This window comes from Glandiceps talaboti, chromosome 10, assembly GCF_964340395.1.
Source record: "Glandiceps talaboti chromosome 10, keGlaTala1.1, whole genome shotgun sequence".
NCBI lineage: Eukaryota > Metazoa > Hemichordata > Enteropneusta > Spengelidae > Glandiceps > Glandiceps talaboti.
Genome location: NC_135558.1, coordinates 21780320 through 21793340, shown reverse-complemented (window position 1 = coordinate 21793340; position 13021 = coordinate 21780320). Strand labels below are relative to the sequence as shown.

The 13021-nt window shown below is 37.1% G+C and overlaps 1 protein-coding gene across 1 annotated transcript in view; it reads right to left on the bottom strand.

Moving 5' to 3' along the window:
- Nucleotides 1-8175: 8175 nt before the first annotated feature.
- Nucleotides 8176-13021, bottom strand: part of LOC144440758 (transforming growth factor beta receptor type 3-like) — a 51898-nt gene continuing 47052 nt past the window's right edge. Inside the window, exons 9-13 of the mRNA XM_078130137.1 lie at nt 11933-12116; nt 11323-11434; nt 10456-10569; nt 9720-9824; nt 8176-8874 (exon numbers count right to left, since the gene is read on the bottom strand). Coding sequence (XP_077986263.1) covers nt 8672-8874; nt 9720-9824; nt 10456-10569; nt 11323-11434; nt 11933-12116 — 718 coding nt within the window. The 3' untranslated portion in view covers nt 8176-8671. The remainder of the gene's footprint in view (nt 8875-9719; nt 9825-10455; nt 10570-11322; nt 11435-11932; nt 12117-13021) is intronic.

Here is a 13021-nt window from a genome sequence, read left to right as displayed (position 1 = left end):
TTGTTGTATATTAAATTTTATTGAAATTACTGTAAATTAAATTTTATTGAAATTACTGTAAATTTTCATATTTAGATTTGATGTATCTTTGAGGAAACACAATTACCTGTTAGCAAGCTGAAGCTATTTAGACCAAGAGATTGTTGAATGTCTTGGTCCTGGAAATAAAGATTTGCACTGGGATTCACTTAACCTTGCATGTATGGTATACTGGAATCCACATAACTTTGCATGTATGGTATACTGGAATCCACATAACTTTGCATGTATGGTATACTGGGATCCACATAACATTGCATGTATGGTATACTGGGATCCACATAACCTTGCATGTATGGTATACTGGTATCCACATAACCTTGCATGTATGGTATACTGGAATCCACATAACCTTGCATGTATGGTATACTGGTATCCACATAACCTTGCATGTATGGTATACTGGAATCCACATACATGTAACCTTGCATGTATGGTATACTGGTATCCACATAACCTTGCATGTATGGTATACTGGAATCCACATAACCTTGCATGTATGGTATACTAGAATCCACATAACCTTGCATGTATGGTATACTGGAATCCACTTAACCTTGCATGTATGGTATACTGGAATCCACATAACTTTGCATGTATGGTATACTAGTATCCCAAAATCTTCACATCTTGATGGCAATCGATATTTAACCGTATGTTAACAAACTTTGACATAAAGCAGTTCTTAATGTTATCATAAGGTTCTATTTGATGGGTGTTAGTGTGTTTGCTAAGGGTGGTAAGTAGATCATATCCACCATAGTTTCACCAGGGCTCCCTGCCAAAATTATTGTACAAAAATGTACATTGGAAGCTATGTCAGTTTTACCAGCGTCAGACTTCCCTCTATCTGTTACCATAGTTTTCCACACCTTAGCATAAACACTGACTATCAATGTTTGGAAATAAGCAACTAGTGTAGAAATCACTTGGAGGTAAACCTAAAGATGACTCACTTTATTGTGACAGGTGATCTATTTGGTGTTGCCATAACTACCAAGTCCATTCCATTGTATTTTTTCCTTCTACAACTGTTGTATATTGACTTTTATTGAAATTACTGTAAATTAATTTGACATTCATCAACAGAAACAAATAAATTATTCTTCAAAGTGTAATGATATTGTGAATGTGTCACATTTGTATAGTCTTACTGGCACTGTACAAGGTGATAGTGGGGGGGGGGCACACTACACAAGGTGAAGGGGAAGGGGCACACTGTACAAGGTGATAGTGGGGGGCACACACTACACAAGGTGAAGGGGAAGGGGCACACTGTACAAGGTGATAGTGGGGGGGCACACTACACAAGGGGAAGGGGCACACTGTACACGGTGATAGTGGGGGGGCACACTACACAAGGTGAAGGGGAAGGGGCACACTGTACAAGGTGATAGTGGGGGGCACACTGTACAAGGTGATAGTGGGGGGCACACTGTACAAGGTGATGAGGGGGGGCACACTACAAGGTGATAGTGGGGGGCACACTGTACAAGGTGATGAGGGGGGGGGCACACTACACAAGGTGATGGGGAAGGGGCACACTGTACAAGGTGATAGTGGGGGGCACACTGTACAAGGTGATAGTGGGGGGCACACTACACAAGGTGATGGGGGGGACACACTACACAAGGTGATAGTGGGGGGCACACTGTACAAGGTGATAGTGGGGGGCACACTACACAAGGTGATGGGGGGGACACACTACACAAGGTGATAGTGGGGGGCACACTGTACAAGGTGATAGTGGGGGGCACACTGTACAAGGTGATAGTGGGGGGCACACACTACACAAGGTTATGCCCCCCCCCCTCCCCCCCACTGGACAAAGTGGTGGGGGATATTGTATATTCTTACTGCCACTGTACAAGGTGGTGAGGGGGCACACTGCACAAGGTGATTGGGGGGGGGGGGTGTTATTGTATATTCTTACTGGCACTACAAGGTGGTGGGGGGTATTGTATATTACTGGCACTGCAAGGTGGTGGGGTGGGGTTTATTGTTTATTCTTAGTGGCACTGTGCAAGGTTATGGTGGGGGGAGGGTTATTGTGTATTCTTACTGGCACTGCACAAGGTGGTGGTGATGGTGGGGGGGGGGGGGGGGGGTTATAACTGAATTGCAGCCATTTTTCTCTTTAAAACATAACATTATTCAGTGTTTTAAGGTTGTGGAACCCAGTAACAGAAATGGGGAAAGGGGTACAAGTTACATAGTTTCCCATACAATCTACAATAATTTTGTTTGGGAACCCAGCTAGATTTTACCTGCTTACCATGCACTCTTAAAACTAAACACCCCTAAGAATGTTCCCACAAAATTTCAGACTGATCTGCCCAGTAGATTTTGAGTTTAAGTTTTTGGACCAAAATTAATATTTTTTTACCCCAATCACACACCGGTGGCAAGATCATTTCGATTTGAACAATTTCCCAAATAGACACGCAATGTAATACATCGACCAAACATCATGGTAATCAGTTTGGCGGTTTTTGGCTTTAAGTTGTTTACACACACACACAGCCATGCCTATATAGCACTACTGAACCTTATCACTTCAGTTGTGCTAAAAAAAAAAAAAAACCCACAGCAACGAGTAGTGTGTGTTTTCAATACTTAAATACCCATTTGTCCATTCTGTACAGTTACTATACATTGTAACCCATGTATATAAATAAATCCTGGTCATTTTAGACAACAAATTTGCCAACATATCCAAAGAAGTATCCTTTGGTGTCTTTTGTTGTGTGTGCAAGAATGATTCCATCTGACAAAATAATATCATTTTAAACATTTTTTTATTTGTTTAAATGAGGTTCGAAATGACACATAAAAATAACCACTCATTCTGATACAATGGACACATGTCAATCTACCCAGAATCTGGAAACTTTACAAAAAAAAGAAACTCAAAGAAAAGTTTATTACTAGTGTAAAACAAGATGAAACTTAAAGACAATGAAAACTATAAAGTCAAACAAACGTTCAAAGTATGTATATACATGTTTAATATTCTTTCAATTTAAGAGTAAAAACATAAACTAAAACTTGTACATTGATGTGATCTGTTGTCAGGTGACTTTAGGGCCCAATGTCCACCTTTTCTGCATATAAACTGATTCCTATGGCTTGTCAACACAGGAATATCACTCTAAAATCAAAACACTCCAATGTACTCAAACTTTCTCTCCCCCCCCCCCCTCCCCACCCTCACACCTAACCTATCAATTCTGCGAAAACCCTAATTCTTCAATGCCAATCATGAGAATTCATAGTCTGGGCATAAACAGTTACTAAAATAGTCATTTGGCACAAATATAAAAACTTTCTAGTTTGCACAACAAATACATCTCCACAGTACAGTTGGACTTTTAAAATACATTTTTAAAACATTTCCACAAAGTGCACAGAACATTTCTTACGTTTTTTTTTTCATTACTTTTTGTTTGTGGTTTAACAGACAAACTATTGGAATTTCCCACGAGAAACACTGAGACATCCCAGAGTAGATAAATATCTCACATACTTCTCTGTTGTGTCCCAAACTTTGACTTATAAGGGACCACAAGTGAGTGAATGACAGTATCATTTTAATGCTTTAGATAGTAAATATTGGCAGTATTACTTTAGATTCAACATCTAGCAATTATTTTTTTGAATTTTAACAAAATCACATACAATAGACATACGGTGATTTGATTCTACACAAATTCTATTGTTACCCCCCCCCCCCCCATCAGTACACCACCATGAAATGTGTATAATGAAAACCTGAATACACACACACACACCAAACACTAAGACGGGTGGGTTGACATTATATAATTACAAATGATGACACTTCTACAAGCACAAGTTAGACATATATCCAAAATAGAGATTTGTACACATTTTCAAAATAAAACTGACTACAAAACACAATCAAATGTGTGCCGGAATACATAGCTTTTAAACTGACTAGTTCTGAACTTTGACCTCCATCCCATAATACTTCTTACAATAAAATATAATATCACCCTGTTGTTTAATAGGTACTATGGGATTCAGGAGACCAGAGTCAATGAAAACGGACACACAAACACACACACACGTGCGCGTGAGCGCTCACACACATACACACATACACACACACATACACACACACACACACACAAATGTTTCCCTGAATTAAAATATATAATTCAAAGTTATTGTTTTTATTTCATAATTATTTTCTACCTGTGTTTTAAGTTATATATATGTACAGTCCAATTTCAACAACCATTAAATATTGACAATGAAATTATGGAACATTTTGCCATTCTGATGTGTGATTCCATGAACTGAGACCTGTCAATCCCAATAGTGGGAATACACCATCAGGAATGTAGTTTGATTCCATGAACTGAGACAAGTCAATCCCAAATTAGTGAGAAATACAGCATTAAGAAATTTTTGTATCAAGACAATGGTTGCTGAAAGTGGATTTTGTGAGTACCAATTAATCAGACCCTATTATGTTGGTGAATAAAGCCAACTGTCCAGGCATTACTACATATATATACATGCTGAAATAGACCATTTCAATACCTTAAACCTAACATTAATAAACTAAGCCTGAATTCTTCAACACATTACCAGCTGCAGCATGTGGTATCATTTTTCTTTTTCTTTTTTAAAAAACAACAACAAAATATAACATTTATGAGTAATTCTTTCAAGAAAAAATCACAAATTCTGATATAAGTGAGTGTCTACTTTGATCTATGACCCTACACACTGAACTATAACCAACTCTCAATATCTGAACTTTGCACTAAACTTATTCAGACAAATTTATTGTTTGCAGAAAGTGGCCTGAAAATATGCATTGCAAGTATGAGAGACAGCACTTTCATCTGATTATGAAGCTGACTGCTGTTGACCTTAGCTCTGATGCAATACTGGTCAGAAACATGTCGGCCATATTTGATTTAAATATTGAAGTGTTTTCCAATGACCAGGGTAGATAGTACTCCAAATGAGAATACCTAGCTGGTGAATCCTGCCTTAAAGTACATGATTCAGTAATATAGTAAACAACTCTATCAGTAGAATAACACATAATTATCCTGGTTATTTTTAATTTTCCTTGAATAATACGTCATGAGCTGAGGTAAAATGTTTGAGGTAGAAGCTATTCTAATACTAGTTACTTTTGTTTGACCAGTACAGGACACACAAAAATAATTTTATTTTGCACTTTATGACATTTCAATTGTTAAATACCAGTATCATAGTCCAAAAGACAAGAGTCACATTATACTTAAGACAAGAAACGAGGTAATGACAGAGCCTGAGATGTGCAAAGAAAAGTAAAAAAAAAAAAACCTTCTATCAAAATATTTGGGCCAAATAGTCATTTTTTCATTAAATAACAAAGAGAAAGATGCTGTCTCTCTGCGAGGCCATGATTCTACTATGCCAAGTGTGCTGCCCTCTAGAGGCAATTTGAAGAAATGAGTTGTACCATGTCTATCATACAAATCTAGGTGCAGCTAGTTTACACAGCATGCATTCTGCAATTTACATCATTCCCTATTGGTGTAATGTCTATGAGCAAAACACAAGATTGATATAATGTGAACAAGATATAAACCATGGTGACAAATACATATATTACACTGACATACATAGACTTCATATTGCTCTGTCCTGCCTATATAACACAACTATACTGACCACTGGCCACTAGAGGATACATAAAAAATAATAGTCAGCACCACTACACAAAAAAAACTTACATTTATAGTCCTATACAACATATGCCTTGACACATAGCATGTCACATACTGTGACACACATCAAGACACATGACACATACCGTGAACACAGCATGACATCACATACCAGGACACAAACTGACACAGCATGACAAACGACATCATCAGTATGCGTTAAAGTACAGAGTACCTGATGATACACAATGAGATTTCTGATTTATGGATTCTGAGTCTCTTGGTTCTGAACAGCTGATTGGCTGATAGTAAATAGTTTTAGTTCAGAACAACAGATGATTGGCTGATGGAAAATAGTTTTAGTTCGGAACAACAGATGATTGGCTGATGGAAAATAGTCTTAGTTCAGAACAACTGATTGGCTGATGGCAAATACTTTTAGTTCGGAACAACAGCTGATTGGCTAAATATGACAATAAGATACAACACTATCAATTCAACACTTCTTGAAGTGCAGCTCAATTTTTATCAAAAGATGATGACAAATTTGAGTAACGACACTCGTTTTGGAATTTCATGTAGTGCAGCATTTAGCGTACTATGAATTTACAGTTGAGAGTAGAAGTATCAAATGACAATATAATGTAAATATAGCATTGTATTATATGTATGTTGATCCTTTACACAATATTAATCATTGGCCACCATTTATGCCCCCACCGTCTACAAACTGACTCGCAATCTATCACAATTTCTGTTTACAAACTGATCCACAGTTTTCAGAATCAATGAATCAGATATCCCATAATGCAATACTCCTTTAAAAAATTCAGTTCTGTTAAAAAACATTCTATCACTCAACATCTTCAGCTGCCTCAAGGTATTCAATACTGCTTTGAAAGATACAACACAGGTCAGAATATCAAAATGAGATGACAGCATTTTGGGTAGGTATGCCTTTAAAGTTAAAATAACTGGGGTGCATTTGATTGGCACAATCATGATTTTGAATTATCTGACATCATTTCTGTAAATGAGGTTGTAAACAAAACATGATTATTTTATATGCTTATAATTCCACACATTTTGACAAATTTCCAAACAGTGAATCATTTAATTTTTACATAAGACATTACAATAATTGTTTTTTTTTTTCAAATTACCAGTTCGATCATTCACAGCTTGGTCATATCATATTTTTAGTCATTGCAATTTTGCTCCTCAGCTATATGCATGACCTCTGACCTCTGCAATATCATTATGATGTCGGCCATCTTGTAATTACATCAATGATATGGTGGTTTGGGGCAAGATTACTGTGATTACCAATCGTGATTGTGATTGGTCAAATTCATATACTAAATCATGATTGTGATTGGTAAATCAAATGCACCCCTGGTGATGGCACCCTCAATGTTGAAATATGTCAGACACTTTCTGACCTTTGTTGTAAAATTAAATTATCTGACTTTTGAAAAAAATGAACATATTCCTGATATCCTCAGCTGCAAATCTGTTGCCACGGGGACACAAAATTTGGCATCATCTAGAATGGGAGTAGAGATTCTATTTTCTATCATCTAGAATGGGAGTAGAGATTCTATTTTCTATTTAGCAGGTGTCATTTTAATCTAACATTTCTATATGCCATTCTACTTTGTGGCTTGTGTCTATACACATATAAGCTGCATCTTCCTTGGTGGAATTCATAACTATACTGTACAGTCTAAAAGACCTTCTTGAGGTAGACAATACGGGACCTGTGTTTCACTTAGTATCCTTTAACTTGTTAAATGTGTCAAAGTCTATTAAACAATGCTTTACGCATCTCCCCTGATCAACATTTTAATGAAGAAAAACAATACATGCAGACTGAAACTTGTATAAGAAAAATAACTACGTCAACGGCATAGTAGCACATCTGACCCTAGTAAAATTCATTCATTTATTCTCTCATCTTATGTTTGTAGATATTGCCACTCTTATATTTTGCTAGGGTTTCGGCAACAATCATGGAATGTTTATTTTCAAGCATGCCTATATACATGTAGTATCCATTTCAAGCATGCCTATACACATATACTAGCCATTTCCCTTTCCTCAAAATCAATTATCTTGGTAATGTGATGGTTGCTAGAGACCTTCACTTTAATTTCCAGTAAACAAATGCACACATGCATGTGTGCACAAGCACACACACACACACACACACATACAGACAAACAATTTACCATTAGCACTACTGAACAGTCAGTTGTACAAAAACAGAGTGTACATTGCTAAATTGCCTAAAGTTCCCTCACTTAATCTTTTATAAAAAGTTTCACATTCTCACATTAAATACATGTAACAAACTGAGGTATATGTCTGCAGATTGTTTATAGACTTAAAATTCTGCCCCACCCACCCCACCCCACCCCACCCCATCCGTCACATCCATGCCCATGATTCTGCCAATGAAATCTCCCTATTTGTTTTCCTTGAGATCCAATATAGAGATGATGCTTTCCTGAGTCCCTGAGCTTGGACAAGGAATTAATCCTGGCATTGGGTTCATTTACATCACATCTCTGTGTACAGTTCCAGATACAACTCTTTTGTTACGTTGCTTACCATCCCCATTATCCTGTGTATGGATTCATCCTCAACTTGAAACCTAACTACAGGGATAAGAAGGTTCACATATACCTGACCAATATGGCGACCGTACCTCTGATCTGAATCCTGCAAATTGCTAACTATGTACATTTTGTGTTTATATTTTATTGGGTTTTTCAGCTAACTTCTTTGACAAACAGAAAATACCTGAAGAGGGACATAGCCTCTATATAAAACAAATATATGCCCAAGAACCATCCCTACTTCCCAAAATGGAATGACCCTACAGTTGGCATTCCATGAGTGTTACCAAATGGGGAAGAATATTCAGGAGTGTTTTATGTTAACATCGCAGACATTGGTGTAGATAATGATGATGGGTAAGGATATGAATGGGGAACATGACCATTAGCTGTACCATTAGCCATACCATTGACTGTTATACCTTGTAGGCTGAGTGGATGTTGAGCTTGTTGTTGTTGTTGTTGTTGTGGTTGTTGTTGTTCACTTGGTTGTTGTGGTTGTTTATGCCCAATTGGTCCTGTATGAACAAAACAAACAAATCACTTGTTTACAACTGTTCACCATTTTCCACCAGACTGGTCGTATGGTGAACCGAGTATCTTGAATTCAAAGGTTACATTTCAGTAATTTCCAACAGAGAAGCTGTGCTTGTGTCTGACTCTCTGTGTGTCTGTACCACAGAAGACATTCAGCCTTACAATTGTCATGACTTAGTCTATGAGCATGTCTGTCTCCTTTACATAACTGTCATGACTTAGTCTGTGAGCATGTCTGTCTCCTTTACATAATTGTCATGACTTAGTCTGTGAGTATGTCTGTCTCCTTTACACACTTGTCACGACTTAGTCTAAGCATGTCTGTCTCCTTTACACAATTGTCATGACTCTAGTTTTTTTAAAAATTGTACAACTTCTGAAGCTGCGTTTAGTTTCAAGAAATGCTTACTGAAAAATTCCAAAAACTTCACAGTAGAGAAGGAAAAGCAGTGTATCACGAGTAACTAAGTAACAACAATCTCACCTGCAAGTGTGTGTATGTAGCATAGAGCCACTGGAGTAACTAAGTAACAACAATCTCACCTGCAAGTGTGTAGCATAGAGCCACTGGAGTACCTAACTAACAACAATCTCACCTGTATGTGTGTGTATGTAGCATAAAGCCACTGGAGTAACTAAGTAACAACAATCTCACCTGTATGTGTGTGTATGTAGCATAGAGCCACTGGAGTAACTAAGTAACAACAATCTCACCTGTATGTGTGTATGTAGTATAGAGCCACTGGAGTAACTAAGTAACAACAATCTCACCTGTATGTGTGTATAGCATAGAGCCACTGGAGTAACTAAGTAACAACAATCTCACCTGTATGTGTGTGTATGTACCATAGAGCCGCTGTCAGTAGCACACCGATCACAAACGCTGCAAACGCAATACCAACCACAGCTCCTGTCTCAAGACCAATGATAACTTTAAGAAGAAAATATGAACAGATGTCACATTTCCAAGTTATAATATTTTATATAGTTTCCAAATTTCATCCATCCATCCATAACAGCACTACACACATTTACATATCCATACTTCCTGGATTTCATCCATCCATAACAGTGCTATACACATTACATATCCATACTTCCTGGATTTCATCCATCCATAACAGTGCTATACACATTACATATACATACTTCCTGGATTTCATCCATCCATAACAGTGCTACACACAATTACATATACATACTTCCTGGATTTCATCTATCCATAACAGTGCTACACACAATTACATATCCATACTTCCTGGATTTCATCCATCCATAACAGTGCTACACACATTACATATTCATACTTCCTGAATTTCATCCATCCATAACAGTGCTACACACATTACATATTCATACTTCCTGGATTTCATCTATCCATAACAGTGCTACACACAATCACATATTCATACTTCCTGGATTTCATCCATCCATAACAGTGCTACACACATTTACATATTCATACTTCCTGAATTTCATCCATCCATAACAGTGCTACACACAATTACATATTCATCTGATACTATTCAATGGTTACCGGAAATCAAGTATGGGCTACTCACTTTCTTTGATAGGTGACTGGTTATTCCCTGCAGCTGTTGTTGTAACTGGAAAACTCTCTTTATTTTGCACTGATTCTTGTACATTATGTTTGTTGTCCTTTGTTGAGATAATCTCTAGAATATTACAAGAATTGAAATAAAACATTTAATGATTTAAGACTGCACAAAGAAAAGCACGAAGTTAAATAGTGCCATCCTTGCATTCAATAATTCCACCTACAATGTACCATCCAGGCATTCAATAATACAAAATACCACTTATAATGTACCATCCAAGCATTCAATAATACAAAATACCACTTATAATGTACCATCCAGGCATTCAATAATACAAAATACCACTTACAATGTGCCATCCTTGCACTCAATGATACAACATTCAATGTACCGTCAAGGCACTCAATAATTCCAAATATAATGCACCATCAAGACATTCAATATTCCCCCCTACAATGTACCATCCAGGCATTCAATATTCCCCCCTACAATGTACCATACAGGCATTCAATGATACAGAATTCCACATACAATGTACCATCATTGCATTCAATGACACAAAATACAATGTACCGTCAAGGCATTCAATAATTCCCCCTATAATGTGCCACCAATGCATTCAATTATCAAAATTCTACCTACAATATACCTGCAAGGCATTCAATAAATCTAGAATTCCTTGAAGAATGTATCACACAAGAATGTCACAAAGTCATAGATGCTTACATGCATACATGTATCTTATCCTTTAAAAAAAAGACCTTCTCTGCACAATATCTGTGTTCCTTAAAGAACAATTTGGGACTCTCACCCCAGCAAATATTTGTTTTGAAAATCTCTGTGAGTAGGAATGTTTTATTGTGATTTTACCTTTGGGTTGAATAGGTCCTACATATCTATGTTGTAGTAGTTCTTTGGGGAAATCGTAACCATTCCTAGGATGGACTTTCAGCTGTATACAGCGTTCATACTGCTCCATACACTGCAATGCAATCAAACATGTTTGTCAATGATAAGCCAGTGCAAATATGAACACTTACATCAAACAGAGCATTACTCGCCATGCTATTTAAAACAAATTACAATTTACCATTGCACTGGTATGTGCCATGTTACATAATACTACACCAAAATCAGGAAAGAGCCAAGTTTTTAATTGGTCTTTTCTCATCAAGTTTGGAGCTTTCTTTATGTTTGTATGATATCAACACACAAGATTTTTAAATAACTAAAAATTGTTGCCACTATATTCTCAATTAAACATTGAGAAAGAGAGAGAGAGAGAGAGAGAGAGAGAGAGAGAGAGAGAGAGAGAGAGAGAGAGAGAGAGAGAGAGAGAGAGAGAGAGAGAGAGAGAGAGAGAGAGAGAGAGAGAGAGAGAGAGAGAGAGAGAGAGAGAGAGAGAGAGAGAGAGAGAGAGAGAGAGAGAGAACACTTGATGTATTACTTACATGGGTCATAAAAGTATAACATAACTTACCAATGGCAATACGAAATCACTTCTCCTTTGCACTGAGCACATGGTCATTTCACAATGAACATACTGGGCATGGTCAGCGTTAAAAGTAAAACTGAACTTAAAATTCTTATATGAGCCTGGTTTGGTTTCTGTCATGTCACCACTCAAAGTATTGGTGACAATCTGTACGGTGCCACCTGGGCATCTATGAAGACATGATATATTAATCAATCAAACAGTGAGTCAGTCAATCAATCGGTGGGTGGGTGGGTGGGTGGGTGGGTGGGTGGGTGGGTGGGTGGGTGTGTCGGTTGGTCAAGTTACATAATCAAGCCAAGATTAATTTAAGTATAAAGTTGAACGTTAAAGAAAACTTACGACAAAATATGGAATATTTAATAAAATATTCATAAAAATAACTTGAATGTCAAGTCCTTAATAAAACAAGTCATTGAAAATGACATAGTCCCCGCTATGATTGGGTTTTAAGGAACTGGCAGTTTATGTTGTCATTTTCAAACTTGGTTAATGTTCTTTGGCCTCATATGGTTGTTTTTGATATCACTACTCTGATCACACAACACTTGTGAAACAAAATGGCTGCTAGGCGGCCATATTGCCATATCAGATTGTATCACGACGAAAATGGATATGCACATGTATGTCATATAACACTGTGCTAATACCAACTTTGAATGAGATCTGTTTAAGCATGTCTGAGTTATGGCTTTGGATATGGAAAATTCGCAAACAAAATGGCTGCCAGGCAGCCATATTGTATCGTATCACAACAACAATGAATATGCACATGTATGTCATAGAACACTGTCCTAATACCAACTTTGAATGAGATCTGTTCAAGCATGTCTAAGTTATGGCTTTGGAAATGGAAAATTCACAAACAAAATGGCTGCTAGGCAGCCATATTGCCATATCGGATTGTATCACGATGAAAATGGATATGCACATGTATGTCATAGAACATTGTGCTAATACCAACTTTGAATGAGATCTGTTAAAGCATGTCTGAGTTATGGCTTTGGACATGGAAAATATGCAAACAAATGGCTGCTAGGTGGCCATATTGGATCGTATCATGAAACAAATTGA